Source organism: Hypanus sabinus, chromosome 13, assembly GCF_030144855.1.
Source record: "Hypanus sabinus isolate sHypSab1 chromosome 13, sHypSab1.hap1, whole genome shotgun sequence".
Classification (NCBI taxonomy): Eukaryota; Metazoa; Chordata; class Chondrichthyes; order Myliobatiformes; family Dasyatidae; genus Hypanus; species Hypanus sabinus.
In genome coordinates, this window is record NC_082718.1 from 56,297,497 (window position 1) to 56,318,060 (window position 20,564).

Here is a 20,564-nt window from a genome sequence, read left to right on the forward strand (position 1 = left end):
ACCATCTAACTTGTATCCACAACACTTTCTCATTAATCAAGAAGGCACAGCGACATCTACACTTTCTGGAGATTGAGGCGTGCATGTCTCCCTGTCCCCATTCTAACAACTTTCTGCAGGACCATCACAGAGAGTATCCTGTCTGGCAGCATCATTGTGTGGCAAGGAAGCTGCAAGACCCTACAAGGGACAGTAAAATTCACCAAGCAGATCCCTCCCTATCGTCTGACACTTACCAGGACTGTGTTAGATGAAGGGCCCAAGCATTGTTGACAATTCCCACCACCTATCCCACAATCTCTTTGACCCACTACCATCAGAAAGGAGGTACAGGAGCATCAAGATAAGGACTGACAGACTAGGTAACAGTTTCTTCCTTCAGGCTGAGACTAATGTATAGGCAGCATTATTTTCCACCGAAGAGTGATAAAAGAGGACTTAATGGAAGATAAACATCAGGTATCATTTATTTCCTACTGAACATGCAAGGAAATTGGATACAAAATATGATGCAAGCTTATAGAAATGAACTTTCAACCACATCAGAGCAGCAGTGGGAAAGAAAGTGAAAAAGGCTGGAGTGAGAAGGGTATGCTGGGCTGTGGCTCACTCTGCTGGGGAAATGGGCCAAGTTGGTACTTGTCCTCATTGCCAAGATCCAGGGTTCACTACCATCTCCTCTCATGGAACATTGCTTTTCAGCGGGAAGTACCTTCGAGTAAATTTTTCTACACTCGTCTTCTGTGTTTTTTCCTCAGAAGTAGCACCATTACTTCTTCAGCCTTGGTGAGAATAAGAACCAGAGTTAAGTTTAATATCACCAGCAGACTGTATGTTGTGAAGTTGATTAACTTTGCTATACATGATAAGTACAGAAAAAACTGAAGTACATTAAGTATATATGTGTACATATCCATGGGTTCAATGTCCACTTAGGAATCAGATGGCAGAGGAGAAGAAGCTGTTACTGAATCGCTGAGTATGTGCCTTTGGGGTACTGTAGGGCATGTCCAGGGTGGTGGGGACCCTTGAGGATGGAATCCACTTTTCTGAGGCACTGCTCCTTGAAGATGTCTTGGATACTACGGAGCCTAGTACCCATGATGGAGCTGACTAATTTTATAACCCTCTGCAGCTTCCTTCGATCCTGTTCAGTAGCCCCTCTCCCGCCCCCCCACTATACCAGATAGTGATGCAGCCAGTCAGAATGCTCTCCATAGCATATCTGTAGAAGTTTTCCAGTTTTTTGGGTCCTCTACAATCACTGTGCTTCAGGGTTTCTTTCAAGTGGGATCTCTGTTGTTTCATTGGCATTGGCTTCACGTGAACAGAGATTCAAATCTGAAGGGAAGTTGTTCTCGATACTTTTCATTCATTACCCACACTACCTTATTTCCATAAATTTCAGGGGTACATGAATGATTTCATCAGGAAGGGTAATAGTATCATCAAAGATTCTGCCACCCTGGCTATTTGCTTTTCTCTCTTCTACCTCTAGAGGAAGATACAAGCATTTGAATGCCTGCATATTCAGACTCAAGAACAGCTTCTTTCCCACTGCCATCAGACTTCCAAACCTTCCACCCCTTTGCTGTCCAGTTCCTAGTGGTACTGCAATCTCAAACCTTTAATTCTACCTCTTCCATCATTGTCACTTAAGCAATTTTGCGATCTCATTTTGGACTATTATAATTATTTATTTATTGAATAGGCCTTTCTGTCCCTTTGAACTGCACTGCCCAGCAATCCCCTATTTAACCCTAGCTCAATCATGGGAGAATTTACCATGACCAATTAACCTACCAACCAGTACGTCTTTGGACTGTGGGAGGAAACCTGAGCACCCGGAGAAAACTCATGCAGTCAAGCTCCTTCCAGACAGTGGCGGAAATTGAACCTGGGTCTCTAGTACTGTAAAACGTTGTGCCAACCGCTACACTACACTGCAGCCCCAATCTGTTATTCTTTGCACCATTCTGTTGATGAGGTGAGGGTTTAGCGCTGGGGGAAAATAAAAGGACCCAGACTATAAACCATCATTTAAGTTACAGACTGACATCATAAAGTGATCTTGAACAGTTGGTGGAACAAGGTACAGGTAGCAGCACCTTTGCTTGATAGAAGAAGCAATGAATCAATGTACCCAATAATGGCATATTCATTCCTTAAGTAATTTATTACAAGTGTAATGGCTTTACCAGGAGAATGGAGTTGGAGCATGGGCATTGGTGAGCAGGGTGAACAAAAAGTGGAAGTGTTTATTGCACCAAACTGGAGACACTGATGAGAGACTGTGGCCATACAAGAGTGGGGAACAAAAACCTAAAAACATCCCAGAAGATGAAGACAGATATGTTATTGAATTAAAATTAAATTATCATGTCTAAATTATTAACTAATTATATTAATACACAATAAAATTTGAAGGGGGCAGAAAATACATTATGTCAAAAATATATTTATCTTTCTCCAAATGTAAAAAAATGACACAAGAAATCAACATCTTTCAGATACATTATTACACCTCAAACTAAACATCAAGAGAGAGGGAAGGCGGTAGGGTCATGAGATTTAAGTACTTGTTGCATAGTCCATTAGATTTTTCAGTTCTAGAGCATTCACCATATTGTCCTGAATGGTAGCATTGTACCGCAGCCATTATCAAAGTCTATTATCTTCTGGACTGTTGGCATCTTCCTCTTCCTTGTTGAGTGCACTCAACACTTACATGACAACTCCTGCACACAAGAGTGTACAAATGAATGAGAGAAAAAACACAGAAAGAATGATCTGGGAGAGCTCCAAGCTTCTATTTATAGTCAGAGCATGGAAACACATTCTTCCATCCTGTATGTCCACACCAATTATCAAGCTCCTATTCTACACTAATGCTACCTCAACCCATTTTTATTTTCCGTACATCCACATCAATTCCAGCCAAATTCACCCACACACCAACATCTAGAGAACAAATATAGATGCCAAATAACTTTTCCTCCTTTCTCTGTTTCTTTAAATCCTCATTTTTAATTTTTTTATTGTCACATACTTTTTAAAGATTGGGAGTGCTCATGCTTTCAGACACTTTGCTCTCGTGTTCTCACTCTGTATTTTACCATCAGCTGTGCCACGAGTTGAACAAGGTACTCCACAAATTCATTTGAGATATACTCAAACGGCGGAAGAGTACAAACGTGACTAACAAGGGAAGTCAAAGCTAATGTAAAAGCAAGGGAGGGGGCATACAACAAAACAAAAATTTGTGGGAATTCAGAAGATTGGAAAGCTTTTAAAAACCAACAGAGAGTAACTAAAAGAGTCATTAGAAAGGACAAGATGAAATATGAAAGCAAGCTAGCAAACAATATCAAAATGGATCGTAAGAACTTTTACAAGTATGTAAAAAAATAAAAGAGAGACGAGAGTGGTTATAGGAATGCTAGAAAATGAGGCCAGAGAAATAATAACAAGGGACCAAGGAGATGGCAGATGAACTAAATGAGTACTTTCCATCAGTCTTCACTGTGGAAGACATTAGCAGAGTGTCAGATGTTGAAGGGTGTGAGGGAAGAGAAGTGAGTGCAGTTACTACTACAAGGGAGAAAGTACTCCAAAAGCTGAAAAGACCTAAGGGTACATAAGTCAAACGGATCAGATGAACTACACCCTAGGGTTCTGAAAGAAATAGCGGTAGAAATTGTGGAGGCATTAGTAATGATCTTTCAAAAATCAATGGACTCAGGCATGGTGCTAGAGGACTGGAAAATTGCATATGTCATTCTGCTCCTAAAGAAAGGAGGAAGGCAGCAGAAAGGAAATTATAGACCAGTTAGCTTGACCTCAGTGGCTGGGAAGAGGTTGGAGTCAATTGTTAAGAGTGAGGTTTTGGAGTAGTTGGTGACACATACAAGACACGTACAAGATTCTTGCCTGACGAAACTGTTGGAATTCTTTGAGGAGATTGCAAGTAGTAAAGATAAAGTGGATGTTGTACATTTGGAATTTCAGGTGGCCTTTGACAAGTTAAGAACCCATGTTAGTACAGGAAAGTTACTGGCATGGTTAGAGAATTGGCTGATTGGTAGGAGGCAATGAGTGGGATGGCGTTCCTCAGGAAATGGTTTTGGGACCACTACTTTTTAAGCTATAAATCAATGATTTAGATGATGAAATAGCTGGCTGTTTTGCCAAGGTGCAAATGATACGAAGCTTGGTGGAGGGCACTGGTGAGGCCTCACCTTGAGCATTGTGAACAGATTTTGACCCCTCATCTAAGAAAAGATGTGCTGGCATTGGAGAAGGTCCAGAGGAGGTAAACAAGGATGATTCTGGGAATGAAAAGGTTATCATCTAAGGAATGTTTGATGGCTCTGGGTCTGTACTCAATGGAATTTAGAAGAATGAAGGGGGATCTCTGAAACCTTTCGAATGTTGAAAAGCGTAGACATGGTAGATGTGGAAAGGATGTTTTCCATGGTGTGGGAGTCTAGGACAAGAGAGCACAGCTTCAGGATAGAGGGGTGTCCATTTAAAACAAAGATGTGGAGAAATTTTTTTAGCCAGAGGGTGGTGAACTTATGGAATTTATTACCACAGGCCTGATTGTTGGGTGTATTTAAGGCAGAGCTTGAAAGGCTCTTGATTGAACACGGCATTAAAAGGTAATGCAGAGAAGGCCGAGAAGTGCGGCTGAGGACGGGAAGAGAAAGATCAGCCATAACTGAATGGTGGAGCAGACTCGATGAGCCAAATGGCCTAATTCTGCTCCTATGTCTTATGGTCTTACCAGTGCCTTAAAAAGCCTCAGCATTACATATTTGTTTTTATATTGTAGTCCTTTCAAAATGAATGCTAACACTGTATTTGCTTTCCTTGCCACTGACTCACAAGTCCTATTGCACCTCATATTTTAGAATTTCTCCCCTTTAGAAAATCGTCTATGTTTTTATTCCTTCTACCAAAGTGCATTAGTGCAGTGCCATACACTTTCTGGCACTGTATTCCATCTGCCACTTCTTTGCCCATTCTCTATTCTGTCTAAATCCATCTGCAGCCTCCCTGCTTCCTCAACTCTACCTGCCCCTCCACCTATCTTTGTATCATCTGCAAACTTGGCCACAAAGCTATCAATTCCATCTTTCAAATAATGGACATACAACTTAAAAAGAACCGGTCCCCATACTGACCACAGTGGAACACCATTAGTCACCAGCCCCCAATCAGAAAAGGCTCCCTGTATTCTCACTCTTTGCCTCCTGCCAATCAGCCAATTAACCATCATAGTAAGGCAAACAAAGGTGATTGGGATATGTTAATATAAAAGGGGACATGGCCGCTCTGGAGAAAAGCATCCACTGAAAGCAAACAGGCAGGAGTCAAGAGAGCAAAAGGGGCATTTACTTTCATTGCAAATGGTTTTGAATGATGAATATACATTCAATCCATTTTAAATTTTGTTCTTTTTTTGCTCCGATTATACAGAACCTTAGTGAGACCACACCACAAGTATTGTATACAATTTTGCTCTCCTTCCACAAGGGACAATTTACTGGTCATGGAGGAATGCAATAAAAGTTCACCAGACAGAGGTATTTCATAGAAGTATAGAAGGATGCATGAGGATCTCAACGAAACATACAAGATTCTGACAGAACTTGGTAGACTGGATGCAGAGAGGAAACTTTTCCTGATCCAGGGTTACAGGAGAATGGTTTAGAAGCAGGGGGTCACATTCAAAAGATTATAGGAAAGTATAAGAAAACGGCTGAGGCAAAGAAACAGCTATGATTGCTTTGAATGGTCTAGGAGGTTCAATTTTCTAATGTTTAATCTTGACAAATTAAGTTGCTCACACTGGTTGTACAACATCCCATAACAGAAACATCCATCAATGTAAACGTTCTTTCTCTTATTTTGTAACTCCAAAACACAAAACTAAACTAATCAAAACAAAAACACAGAGCCAGGGGATAACGTGAGTTTTTAACTTGAGTGAGGTGCTCACTTATGATGTGATGACATAATCACGTACTTTTATATATAATACACAATGAATTATTTAAATGAACAAAGAATGCTTAATCTAACAATATATTTACAATATTACTCAAATATTACTGAAATTTTAAACACACAGCACTCCTCCCTGCTTAGCTATAATGTCCCACTCAGCATGGAATGCATTTCAACTCAAATATGTAACATATTGCTTTCTAGTCATCGATAAATCTGTTTAGTATATATAGTCAATAATACCACTACTATATAGACATCTAGAGCATAGTAAATTTTAAATTTGTCCCATTCAGGCCTTAAGAATTAATCACTGTAGGAGGATTCCTTCCTCTTGTGGGATAACATTTTTCCTGACATCTTTTTGGCATCTTGAAGAGTGCATAGCAAGATGTTCGATCTGTTGATTTGTAGCGGGCCACCAGACAAAGCTTCAAGCCGGCTCTTCTATTATGACCATGCCTAGATGATTGGCATGTAGCTCCTCAAACACATTTGCTCTCAGCTTGGATAGTACACAACTCCAAATCCCCACATAAGGCAACCCCCATTAAGAGCAAGTTCATCCTGATGCTAGTAGAAGTGGCAGAGCTGGGATTTCTGTTCTGTATTCCAGACATTTTGGGTTATCAAGTAGACTTGAGACAGTGTGAAGTCCTTTTTTTTTGGTTTCCCTTTGGATCTTCTCTGCCATAACAGGGAGAGTTTCGATTTGCATTAGGGAGATCACATCTAGAGGCTGTTGTAAATTTGTCAGGTACTTCCTTTTCCAAGGGTGTCCTCCAAGAAACTCAGCTCATCTCTGCTTTCAATCTGCTGCTGTTAGTGGTACACCATTCTGTGGAGTGAAGATGGACACTGATGGTTGATTATTGGCAATGAGGGTAAACTCTCTCCTAGAAAAGTACTGATTGAAACATTTTACACCCCAAAGCAGACTCAAGGCCTCCCTGTCAAGCTCTGCATAACTTTTCCTTGCAGCAGTAAGGGAACGTGATTCAAAGGCTATGGGATGTTCACCTCCGTCATTTATAACATGTGACATGATTGGACCTATACAATAAGGCGAGATGTCACAGACGAGCTTCACTGGATCATAATGAGTGCCTGATAACACCATTTCCTTTGCCTTTTGGAAAGCCACCTCACACTGCTCTGCCCATTCCTGATCTGGAGTAATGGGTCAAAGGGGTACAGTACAGTTGCCAGGTTTTGCAGGAACCTGCTGTAGAAATTGACAGATCCTAAAAAGGACAACAACTGTGATACCCACCATGGCTGGAATTTTCTCAGCATACTCGTGTAATGCTTGGACTGCAATAGTTTGCCCACAGTAAGTGATGCTTGGCTGAAAGAATTCACACTTCTTGCATAATCATCTGAGGCCATAATCTTCTGATATTTTTAACACCGTCTTGAGATTTTCGACATGTTCCTTGTCATCGTTACCAGTAACAATGACATCATCCAGGTAATACTGAGAGCCTGGTCCACTGCTTTCTGCCAGAGTGTAGGTTCAGCTGCTTCTCCAGAAATAAGTCTATGATAGGGATAATAGTTTATGGTGAGACACACTTTGTGGAGTCTTCTTCCATCTTCATCTGTAAGTAGGTCCACTTTGCTGATGTGTTTTCCTCTAGAAAGGATTGCAAAGACATCCTCTATCCTAGGCAGAAGTGTTACGTACCCGTGGGTATCTTGTACCTGTCACATGCCCATGATGTAATTGAGGCTATGCTGGGCATGATGTAATGGTCTTGTGATGGTGGAGTGACGTCATTTTCCTGCCAGTGAGAGGTCATGTGATAGTTTTTTTCAACACAGTATAAAAGGAGAACCCCGCCCTGTGAGGTGGGGCAGTCGTGGTTGAATTCGATAGTGACTCCATGTTGCTGCGTATTTGATGTTATGACGCAGTTTTATTTTAAAGTGGAGTTTTACTTTCTACCTTAAGTCAAAGGTTATTGCCGGCAGTTTTGCTACAATACTGCCAGTTAAAACCCAGTCGGAGAGTGAAGATTCGTTGAAGTTCGGGAAGCTGAAAGATCGAAGAAAGTTGATGTCAGCTGTGAAGCCCGTTCAACCTTTATTTAATCTTCGCACGAGGAATTAGTAACTTATGTCTGTGTTAACTCCTGCTTTGCCAAAAGAGCAGAAAGAGTTGGATGCAGAGTTTCGCCAAGGAAAGGTGTGCCTTTAAGCCGTTTTATTTACTTCATCGTAAATCCCTCAGCAAAGCATACTTCAGCTGGGATCAGCAGTAACGCCATGAAAGAGAATTTATTATCCCAAGGAAAGCCTCTCCTAAGTGACCATGTAAACATTTGGACTTTCGCATTACTACTTCTAAGAACTGTTATTGCATTATTGCTTTAAGAGCTGTTCAAGCTGCCGCATAGTGTCGTGGTTTCTCGTGCCCCAGAAATGACCAAGAGACGCAGAAGATTCTTCAAGAAGGGTTAAACTTTAATTTGCAAATCAAAGCTGAGACAGTCATTGAGCTAGTCGCTGATTGCCCACCAATCCTTTGGACACAGCATTTTTTATAGCAAAATCCTGGTCCAGTTTCACACGTACCACAGGTATGTCCCATTGACTTAATCATGTTCTAATCTGCATCTCTTAGCTGCCTCTCATTAACACACCATTGTCTTCTACATTCTTAAGATTTCATTCTCCTACTAAATTGGGTACATGCATAGCAAATAGCAAACTCAGAACTGAGCAAAATAATAGCAAACTCAGAACTGACCAATGTTCTAATCTACATCTTTTTAGCTACCTCTCATTAACACACCATTGTCTTTTACATTCCTAAGATTTCCTTCCGGTTACATGCATAGCAAGCTGACTACATAGTTTTGGTTACACAGCAAATAATACAACTTTTATACTCCATAATATTTTTATACTCCAATAATAGCAGCCAACTTCCAGTTAAGTTAATCGTTTGTTTACTTTTGAGTTTTTTTAAGCAGTGTTTAGTAAATGTTTTATTTGTTATTAAAAAACCTGTCTCAATTATATATTCATTCTTGCTGGATCATAACAGAAGATAGTGATCTACTTTCAGTACTGGTTGATGGTGACATGAAAATCACTACAGATCTAGAGGAAAATATATTCTTGGCCATTTCCCTCTCCTTGTGAAGAAATGTGCTGCACATTCTTTTGTACTCTGATGTCTTGATGTGCTTCAGATGGATAGTCACCTCAAGTTCTTTTTAAAACTTACTCATCACCACTATTATGTATTGCAACTCCAAAACAGAAAACTAACTGAAAGAAATACACAGAGCTGGAGGATAACATGTGTACTTTGTTTTCACTTTAGTAAAATGCTCATTTATGATGTGGTTGTGTAATGAACTATGCCATTCACATACTTCTTACATATAACCTGGAATGAGTTTTTTAAACGAAGAATGCTTAATCAAACAATATATTTACAAAATTACTCAAATATTACTGAAATATTAAATACACAAGACTTCCAACTGATGCCCCTTCTCTCTATCCAGATTTTCATGATCTCTTTCTTGTATTCTTCATCAGAACCAGGAACAATTTCTACCTGCAGTCCATAGTACAACGAAAACAACTGTTTAAGCAAGAAAAATTTGTTCCAGATACATTTGTGAATGGTGGAATCTGAGGGAGTGAATGGAAATATAGGGAGAATAAAATGGAATGAGTGTAGATGGTAGCTTGATGGTTAAGATGCACCAGGCTCCACAATCGTAAGACCTTTAAGACATAGGAGCAGACTTAGACCATTTGGCCTGTTGAGTCTGCTCTGATTTATATTCCCTCTCAACCCCATTCTCCTCCCTTCTCCCCATAACATTTGACACTTTTGCTAATTAAGTATGCTTTCAACTTCTGCTTTAAATATACCCAAAAACTCAGCCTCCACAGCTGTCTATAGCAATGAATTCCACAGATTCATCACCCTCTGGCTTAAGAAAGTCCTCTTCATTTCTGTTCTAAAGGAACATCCTTCTATTCTGAGACTGTGCTGTCTGGTCCTAGACTCTCCCACTATTGAAAACATCCTCTGCACATCTACTTGTTCGAGGCCTTTCAGTATTTGGTAAGCTTCAATGAGATCCCCACTCATTCTTCCAAACTCCAGTGAGTACAGACCCAGAGCCATCAAGCACTCTTCACATTAACCCCTTCATTTCAGAGATCATTAGATATGGATGACTCATTTCCAACATTTTTATGAACAATTTGAAGCAGTGTATTCACTCGTTCTTCGCTGGTATTATTGTGCATTTTAAACTTGGCCATTCTTCATGCATATTCTTAGCCATTTCTGAATTCCAGGTACAGCATTCACAAGATCAGGAGACAAAGGAGCAGAAGTAGGCCATTCGGCCCATTGAGTCTGCTTCGCCACTCCACCATGAGCTAAACTATTCTCCCATCTACAAACCCCATTTCCAGAAAAGTTGGAATATTTTCCAAAATGCAATAGAAGCAAAAATCTGTGATATGTTAATTCACGTGAACCTTTATTTAGCTGACAAAAGTACAAAGAAAAGATCTTCAATATTTTTACTGATCAACTTAATTGTATTTTGTAAATATACACAAATTTAGAATTTGATGGCTGCAACACACTCAACAAAAGTTGGGACAGAGTTAAAATAAGATTGAAAAGTGCACAGAATATTCAAGCAACACCAGTTTGGAAGACTCCACATTAAGCAGGCTAATTGGTAGCAGGTGAGATATCATGACTGAGTATAAAAGTAGAATCCATCAAAGGCTCAGTCTTTGCAAGCAAGGATGGGTCGTGGCTCACCCTTTTGTGCCAAAATGCGTGAGATAATTGTTAGTCAGTTCAAAAGGAACATTTCCCAATGCAAGATTGCAGAGAATTTGGGTCTTTCAACATCTACAGTATATAATATTGTGAAAAGATTCAGAGAATTCAGAGACCTCTCAGTGTGTAAAGGGCAAGGTCGGAAACCACTGTTGAATGTGTGTGATCTTCGAGCCCTCAGGCGGCACTGCCTAAGAAACCGTCATGCTACTGTGACAATTATAGCCACCTGGGCTCGGGAGTACTTCAGAAAACCATTGTCACTTAATACAGTCCGTCGCTGCATCCAGAAATGCAACTTGAAACTGTATTACGCAAGGAGGAAGCCATACATCAACACTATGCAGAAACACCGGCGAGTTCTCTGGGCCCGAGCTCATCTCAGATGGACCGAAAGACTGTGGAACCATGTGCTGTGGTCAGATGAGTCCACATTTCAGCTAGTTTTTGGAAAAAACGGGCGTCGAGTTCTCCGTGCCATGATGAAAACGACCATCCTGATTGTTATCAGCGAAAGGTGCAAAAGCCAGCATCTGTGATGGTATGGGGATGCATCAGTGCCCACGGCATGTTTCTTCCAGCCAATAAAAGCCTATATCTCACCTCACGTCTCCAAGAGTTATTGGTGGTGCATCAGATGAGTTGCATGTATGTGAAGGTACCATTGACTCTGAAGCATATATTAGGATTTTAGAGAGACATATGTTGCCATCAAGGCGACGTCTCTTCCTGGGACATCCATGCTTATTTCAGCAGGACAATACCAAACCACATTCTGCATGGGCTACAACAACGTGGCTTTGTAGACACAGAGTGCGTGTGCTTGACTGGCCTGCTGCCAGTCCAGATCTATCTCCTATTGAAAATGTATGGTACATCATGAAGAGGAGAATCAGACAACGGAGACCACGGACTGTTGAGCAGCTGAAGTTTTATGTCAAGCAAGAATGGACAAAGTTTCCAATTGCACATCTACTACAATTAGTATCCTCAATTCCAAAACGATTAAAAAGTATTATTAAAAGGAAAGATGATGTAACACAATGGTAAACATGCCTCTGTCCCAACTTTTGTTGAGTGTGTTGCAGCCATCAAATTCTAAATTTGTGTATATTTACAAAATACAATTAAGTTGGTCAGTAAAACTATTGAAAATCTTTTATCAATTAAATAAAGGTTCACGTGAATTAACATATCACAGATTTTTGTTTTTATTGCATTTTGGAAAATATCCCAACTTTTCTGGAAATGGGGTTTGTAGTTCCAATTTCCGGCTTTTTCCCCATATCCCTTGATACCCTGACTAATTAGATATCTATCAATTTCCTCCTTAAACACCCTCAATAATTGGGCCTCCACAGTTATATGTGGCAATGAATTCCATAAAACCACAACCATCTGGCTAAAAAAATTTCTCCTCATCTCTGTTTTAAATGGGTACCGTCTAATTCTAAGATTGTGACCACTTGTCCTGGACTCACCCACCAAGGGAAACAGCCTTTCCACATCTACTCTGTCCAACCCTTTCAACATTCCAAATGTTTCTATGAGATCCCCTCTCATTCTCCTATACTCTAATGAATACAATCCAAGAGCTGACAAACGTTCCTCATATGTTAGCCCCTGCATTCCAGGAATCATCCTCGTAAATCTTCTCTGAACTCTCTCCAACATCAGTACATCCTTTCTCAGATGGGGGCCCAAAACTGCACACAATTTTCCAAATGAGGTCTCACCAGCACCCCATAGAGCCTCATCAACACCTCCTTATTCTTATACACTATTCAATAGACAATAGGTGCAGGAGTAGGCCATTTGGCCCTTTGAGCCAGCACCACCATTAACTGTAATGATGGCTGATCATCAACAATCAGTACCCCGTTCCTGCCTTCTCCCCATATCCCTTGACTCTGCTGTCTTTAAGAGCTCTATCTAACATTCCTCTCAAAATGAATGCCAACATAGCATTCGCTTTCCTTACTGCCGATCCAACCTGGTGGTTAACCTTTAGGGTATCCTGCACGAGGACCCCCAAGTCCCTTTGCACTTCCGATTTTTGAATTTTCCCCCCATCTAAATAATAATATGCCCAATTATTTCTTCTTCCAAAATGTATAACTGTACATTTCTCAACATTGTATCTCATCTGCCATTTCTTTGCCCACTCTCCTAAACTGACCAAGTCTCTCTGCAACCTTTCCATTTCTTCAACGCTTCCAGATCCTCCACCTATCTTGCTGTCATCCACAAACTATTTAATCAATAATCTAAATCATCCATATACAGTATAAAAAGAAGCAGCCCCAACACCGACCCCTGTGGAACGCCACTAGTAACCGGCAACCAACCAGAATAGGATCCCTTTATTCCCACCCTTTGCTTTCTGCCTATCAGGCAATGCTCCACCCATTCCAATATCTTTCCTGTAACTCCATGGGCTCTCATTTATTAAGCAGCCTCTTATGCGGCACCTTATCGAAGGCCTTTTGGAAATCCAAATACACAACATCCACACCCTCTCCCTTGTCAATCTTATTAGTGATTACCTCAAAAGATTCCAATAGGTTGGTGAGGCAGGATTTTCCCTCCATGAAACCATCCTGGCTTGGACCTATCTTGTCATGCACCTCAAGGTATTTCATAACCTCGTCCTTGAGGATCGACTCCAATAACTTTCCAACTACCGATGTCAGACTAATAGGTCTGTAATTTTCTTTTTGCTGCCTCCCTCCTTTCTTAAACGGTGGAACTACATTTGCAACCTTCCAGTCCTCCGGAACCATGCCAGAGTCTATTGATTCCTGGAAGATCATTTCCAATGCCTCCACAATCTCCAAAGCCACCTTCTTTAGAACCCGTGGGTGCACCTCATCTGGTCCAGGAGACTTATCTATCCTTTGTCCATTTAGCTTCCCAAGCACTTTCTCTCTAGTAATCTTGACTGTACCTAATTCTATTCCCTGAGACCTCTGGCTATCAGCTATGTTGCTAATGTCTTCCACTGTGAAGACTGATGCAAAATACTCATTTAATTCCTCTGCCAGCTTTTTGTTACCCATTATAATTTCTCCAGCATCACTTTCAATCAGTTCTATGTCTACCTGTGTCACTTTTTAACTCTTCATATATTTAAAAAAAACTCTTAGGTATCCTCTTTTATGTTAACTGCCAACTTCCTTTCATAATTCATCTTTTCTTTCCTAATGACTTCCTTAGTTTAAAACTGATTGTTTCTCAAATGACACCCTGAATCTGCGGAGGATAACAAGCTGCAAAACGTTGGCTGTAAAGTCCTGTAGAAAAAACAGTTAGAATATGGGATAAAGCCATTATCAGTAACGATAGCTTTTTTTATTTGAAGGGCAATCATATTACTGTACCCTTTTTTATTCTGTTTCTTCATTCCCTCTGATCAACGTGGAAGATGCACCTGCCATTAACATTTCAGAGTTTCATTTTATATGGAAAATATAACCCCTCACAGTATAACTCCCTATCTCCTTTTAATCTTTATTTCTTGCTCTTCATTCTTAATTCAGTATTTGGTAACAATAGCTGTATCCACAGAACCTTCTTATCACAATGTCACGATAAAGCAACTAACAGTGTTTGGGCCTTGGGACACTGTGCAGAGTATCTTCAGTGGGCCAGATATGAATAAGCACAACCACCTTCCTTTGTGCAATACCAACCACAAGTATTTTTCCTTTAATTTCCACCAGCTTGAGTCTTAATATCGCCTTCAGTCAAATGGTTCTTTGATATGACTCTCACATCATCCCTGGTCTTGAGACAGGTCACCACGTTCCCCTTGGGCACCAGTGCACAGATGCCTATTCGAAGCAGGAGGAACCTCAGATCACAGAAGCAAGAAGATGAATATGTCTGTAAATACTCCAGCCGGCTGAACGACATAGATTGGCCAGGTATGCTGTCTAAACCAGATACCTTTCTTGGGTTCAGGCTCTGAGGAATGTGCAGAGGTCAGCTTCAGAAACGGATTACAGTGTCACCGAGAGATGTGAGGGTTCATGAGGGTCATAAGTATATCCGCTCATTGAGTTTTTGGTACCATCAACAGCTGTTCCTGGAGTTGATCAGAGGTCTGGAGGTTGATGACTGAGGACTGGAGACCCAGAAACCTGTCCATGTGTGAATGTGGGAGGGAGGATAGGGGCTTGCTTTGCCATTGTAATTTTGTTACTTCTTGTGGTTTGTGTTGTTCTGCTCAGCATTGTGGGCATGCTATGCTGGTGCCAGCATGTGTGATGACACTTCTGGGTTGTTCCCAGTACATCCTTGGGTGTGTTGGACACATTTCACTGTATGTTTCAATGTGCATGTAATAAATAAATCTGAATCTTTTGAGGTCATAAAATCATTACTAACTTTATAATGCAGAGACAACTCCTGCTATTTATTTTTGAGCTATTGGGAGGGAATGTGAGGACTTGTGGAGAAACCTGAAAAGAAAGTTACAAAAATTTTCAGTCCATCAAGATTGTAAAAGTTATATTTTTAAAAAATACCGGTGGTTTGTGGGTGGGGATTTGAATAAAGAATGTCCAATGTATCCAATATCTGGTACAAGGACATTGGTAAGTACTTGTATTTGTTTTGTTTGACTCCAGCTGGGAGTCACAGGAGAAAATGCTTCAGATTGCCAACTTGTACTTCGATAGGTATGACCTGGATGGCAAGGACCTTTCATTGATGGATGCCACCTTCTTGAGGCACCACCTCTTAGAGTTGTGGGGAGGTTGTGCCCATGGTGAAGTTGGTAAAGTCTAGAGTCTTCTGCAGCCCCTTGCAAAGTTGTGCATTGGAACCTCCATATGAGGCTGAGGTGCAGCCAGTCAGAATGCTCTCTGCTGAATATGTATAGAAAGTTGCAAGCCTTTGGTAACATTGGGCTGAAAGTGAGACTCCTCTTTTACCCTTATTAGGGACAGAGAGAGCCTGTGGTATGTCGAGTTACCGGGTGAATGAGCAGTCTTTGAGATACTGCAAGTCTGTGCCCTTATTGATGCTTTGCTGCACGCTTCAGAGCTTGGTGCGGTGCGCCGATGCTTTTTTCGCTGGTGGGGGGGGATTCATTGCTTTTGCCGCTGCTTACGCGTGGGAGGGGTGAGCTGGGGGGGCTTTGGGGTTCGAACATTTGACTGCCATTCATTCTTTGGGGCACTCCTCTGTTTTCATGGATGATTGCGAAGAAAAAGAATTTCAGTATGTGTACTGTATACATTTCTCTGACATTAAATCGTACCTTTGAAAGGGTCTGTTACCATGCTGTAGAGCTGTTAGTGTGCCAATGCATTAAATGAATCTTAACAGAGAGGGCTTGCTGTTATTCTCTTTCATGACAACTGTCTTCTACTGGGCATAGGGTGGAGGATAATAGAGCAAGATTTAAGTTATTTATTCTTTGCCCAGAGGTTTGAGGCATTCCTATTTGTGACACAGCTGGCTATGAACCTGAAAAAGTTGCAGTTTCAGTGGCATCATTGTAAGAAGCTGGAACAAGATTTTCTGGATGGGCTTCCCCTTTGCCTTGAAATTGGTCAAAATGATGTCAAAAAACTCAGGTTATCTGTGTTATGACTTTGAATGAGACATCAGAGACCAGAGCTGTGGTCATAAAAAAAATGGTATTCACTTTTTTTAATGTCTTTTACATTTACTTTTGGTCCTGAATGTGATTCTGGAACGGTTGGAGCTTGTGATTTGCAATTTGGACATCAGTTGGGTGTTTCGGGCACTCTGCAGTCTCCAAGAGGATTCCGGGAGGCAGAGGCAGTGCACGCGAGCCTTGAGGTGGGAAGGTTGTGTCCCGCAAGCGGATGTTTGATTCCATTTCGATGATTAAAGCTTCCATTGTTCACCAATTGAAGCGATGAGGAAGACTGAAGCATCGAGTTAGATGTGCACGGTGAGCACAGGCTGTGTGCCTTTTGATCGCTGCTGGGATCGCTCTGCTACAGAGTGGGAAAGGCCTGCCCCAGGCCCGGAGAATGTTACCCAGGTTTTCTGTATTATGGACATGGACTTGGTGCTATAGATTTTTTCCCATTCTTATAGCTTTATATATTTTGTGTTTTGCCCGATCTTTCTTATTATTTTTTGTGTGCAGGGGAACCTTTGAACTGGCACGAGCAGATATGCTGAACTCAACTTGCATCATGATTTCATGTTTGTTATGCAAAAAGTAACAGCAGGTGATTAAGTATTTCCAGTAGTCACCATTACGTAGTTTACTTCAAGCACAGATCCTCCACTAACTTCCTGTGGTTTAATCAGTTGCACTGGTACTTTACACTTGAAGACAGCTTAAAACTGGTTCTTATCTGTATTACAGACTGTTACCCCCTTAGCTTGTGAATTTAAATTACTTTCTAACAACTTGCCCATTCTCACATTGCTGCTCATGGAATAAAACACTCCAGTGCTTTTACCTTTCAAAGGTGATTGCTTTTCAAGTACATTATTAACAATGCCAGCAGGTACGGGCAGGGTCTGGAGGGGTGTGCACAGGTGAGAGTAAGGCTGCTGAAACCGATATAAAGCAAACTCGTGGCAAAAACAGAGGACTGCTTATGGCTGTTTGCTCTACTGTCTCTGAAATTGTTGGTTGCTATTGTGTTGCGGTTACAGTATGGTCCTGCATTTAGTGCTTGGCACCGAACCACAATCAATCCTGGCAATAAAGTGATTCTAATTCTGAACACAAATTGGTGCTGGAGAGAGGCGACACTTTCCTGGCAGCTAACAGCAACATAGTTGCATACTCAATGTGAGCTTTAAAACCTAAAAACTACATTGGAACCTACTGCGGTAAATAACTTGCTCTTAAACCACTAAAATGAATTGATGATTGTTTAAATCATGACAGGACCTGACAGGCTCAGCAGAACAAGCCACTCTGAAAATGAGTACAGCACCTGGAAACATCAGTAAGACCTTCTTGAGCCAGAAAATATGGTCATTGGGGATGACTTCCGGTGAAACTGAAGCATAGGGGCTTAAAAACCTACTCCCTCCCTGCATCCTGTTGGCCAATGGGCAATCACTGGAGAACAAGATAGAAGATCTGAGAGCAAGATGGCTCTATTAGAGGGATATAAGGGACTGTTGTGTACGTTGTTACACTTCCAACTGCCCTGATGACCCTGCAGCCTGAGGATTTCTGATCCACTGCATGGACTGGGCAGCAGCTACAGTTCAGACAAAATGTGGCAGCATCTGCTTTATGATATACTCACTGTGGTTCATGGATAAGGAGTTCCCATCCCATTCATGTTTCCCCAACCTGGAACATCTGGCAGTGAAGTGCTGACCATCCTTTGTTCAACAGGCGATCACCACCGTATCCTGACTGTAGTAAACATCTCCATTTCGGTAGACATCAAGCTAGCACCTGAGGTACTAGGTGCCAAGATCATTAAGAACAGCAACTCTCACATTGTCACTGGAGTGTTTAATCAAGCTAGCTTGAAGAAGTTTCTGCCTAACCACTAATGACACATCAACTACAATACTAGAGGACCTAGCACATTTGTCCATTGCTCTACATCCATCAGGAATGCCTACTACTTCACCCCTCTCCTGCACTTTTGGTAAATCCAACCAGCTGGCTGTTCTTCACGCATACAGATAGAGATTAAGGAGCATAGCACTACAAGAAGCTGGATGAGAGAGGTAGAGGAATCAATTTGAGATTGCTTCAAACTGGTGGACAGTACCATGTTCACAGATTTGTCAGTGGACCTAAATGAATTGCAGACCAAAGTCATTTCAAGCTTCCTAAAAGCATGCATGTGTAAGTACGTACTCATAAAAACTTTCCGAGTCTTCTCCAACCAGTAGCCGTGGGTGAATCAGAAGATCTGTAATCTACTGAAGGCTAAAACTCTTGGTGTTTAGGACTGGTGACTCAGAGTCATGTAAGAAAGCAGGGTGAGACCTCTGGAAGTCTATTTTGAGCACAAAGTGGCAATTTCAGATGAAAATGGAATTAAGGATGGGTGCCTGACAACTATGGCTGGACTTCCTACAAGGTGATATTGGGTAACATACATGTCAACGACTCTGGATGAGCTCAATGTCTTCACCCGCAGAGCTTCAGTCACCACCCCAATACTACTCTCCCGGCATTGCTCACCTGTTGATCTGCCCAGAGCCAGTGGCAGCCTTCAGCAACCAGGCCAGGAGTGGCTGGCCTTCCAGTATCTCTTTGTTCTTCAGTCAGATGCCAAAGCTACCCTCCCTCCAGGGCCAGCAGCAGAACTGCATAGTGTCACTTCCCATCTGACGCCAGTGGGTTGACCACTGAGGCAACAGCCTGGCCCACAAGCACAGACCAGTCAGTGGCCGCGGACCTACTGCCCACCTCTTGAGGGGCTGCAAACGTCTTGGTGCAGTCGCCATTGCTGCGCTGCCTCCTGCATACACTCTGAGCTCGCTCCCGAGCCGAGAATTCCTCCTCCCGCCCACACAGGCAGAGCAGAGCCCGTACAAGCCAGCAAAAGGCAGAGCTGCATCAATATTCCCTCTCGCCGCCTCCCTCAACGGGGCGGGGTGGGTAGAAACACCCGATGGAAACAGCAAGAAGGGCCGAGTGTCCAGAGAAACACTGCTCGCTCCTCAGACCAAACGAACAGAAGTAAGCGACCTCTGCCCAGCCATACAAACCAAACTGAAGAAAGGGCAGTCCTCGCCTTCCTCCAGCACTCACTGATTGCCACTCTAGAAGCTGCAGTACACCACAACCTGTGAGTAATGGTACAAATGGTAGATACTATCAGCAGGTGGAATATGAAGCTTTAAGATAAAACCTATTGTCAAGGGGGCAACCTTCAGACAGGAACAAGGTGAAATGAGGTAAATCATTAACAAGATTCTGCAAATATTGTAAATCCAGAGCAACACACACACACACACAAAATGCTGGAGGAACTCAGCAGGCCTGGCAGTGTTTCTGGCGGGGAATAAACAGTTGACATTTTAAACTGAGACTCACCATTGGGGCTGGAGAGGAAGGGGAAAGAAGCCAAAGTAAGGGGTTGAGGGGAGGGGAAGAATTCTATAGATGCTGAAAATCTTGAGCAACAAGTAAAATACTAGAGGAAATCAACAAGCCATAAAGAATCTATGGAGAAGAATAAACATACAACATTTTGGGCTGGAAACATCGACTGTTTATTCTCCTCCATAGATTGTGCCTAAATTGCTCAGTTCCTCCAGCTTTGAAATGAAGAGTTAAGACAGTGAGGTGTACTAAAAACGTTAATATGTGCACAAGAAAGGTGATGAGGCTGTGCTGAATAAACTTGTGACAGGCAAGAGTAAACAGATTGGTATAGGTACAGGAAGATCAAATGCTGCAAAATAGATTCGCATTACAGGAAAACCAAGAGCAGATATCACTTATGAATGAGCCAACAATAATGTGCCAGAGCAGTAGAAGGTGGAGGAAATTTGACTGGGGTGTTGCAGAAAAACAAATCTAGTTGAAAAACCACAGTACAATGAAGGACAGACAAGGAGGGGCAACAAGTGGAAGAGTGGAGCTTTTCGTAGAGAAACCAATTTCAATGTCGGCAGCACATGAAGGAGACAGCCAAATGTTAAGGAACTTGGTGACAGAAAGCGTTATAAAGGATGGTACAGAATGATGAAAAGCTTAGTGTTGTGGAAACTGTGGGCCAAGAGCCTAATTCCT

General features: G+C 41.8%; 1 protein-coding gene across 1 annotated transcript in view; it reads right to left on the reverse strand.

The window, feature by feature from the left end:
- Nucleotides 1-542: 542 nt before the first annotated feature.
- Nucleotides 543-20,564, reverse strand: part of LOC132403883 (N-acylneuraminate cytidylyltransferase-like) — a 53,388-nt gene continuing 33,366 nt past the window's right edge. The window contains exon 8 of the mRNA XM_059987661.1: nt 543-782. Within this exon, the coding sequence (XP_059843644.1) occupies nt 778-782 (5 nt within the window). The 3' untranslated portion in view covers nt 543-777. The remainder of the gene's footprint in view (nt 783-20,564) is intronic.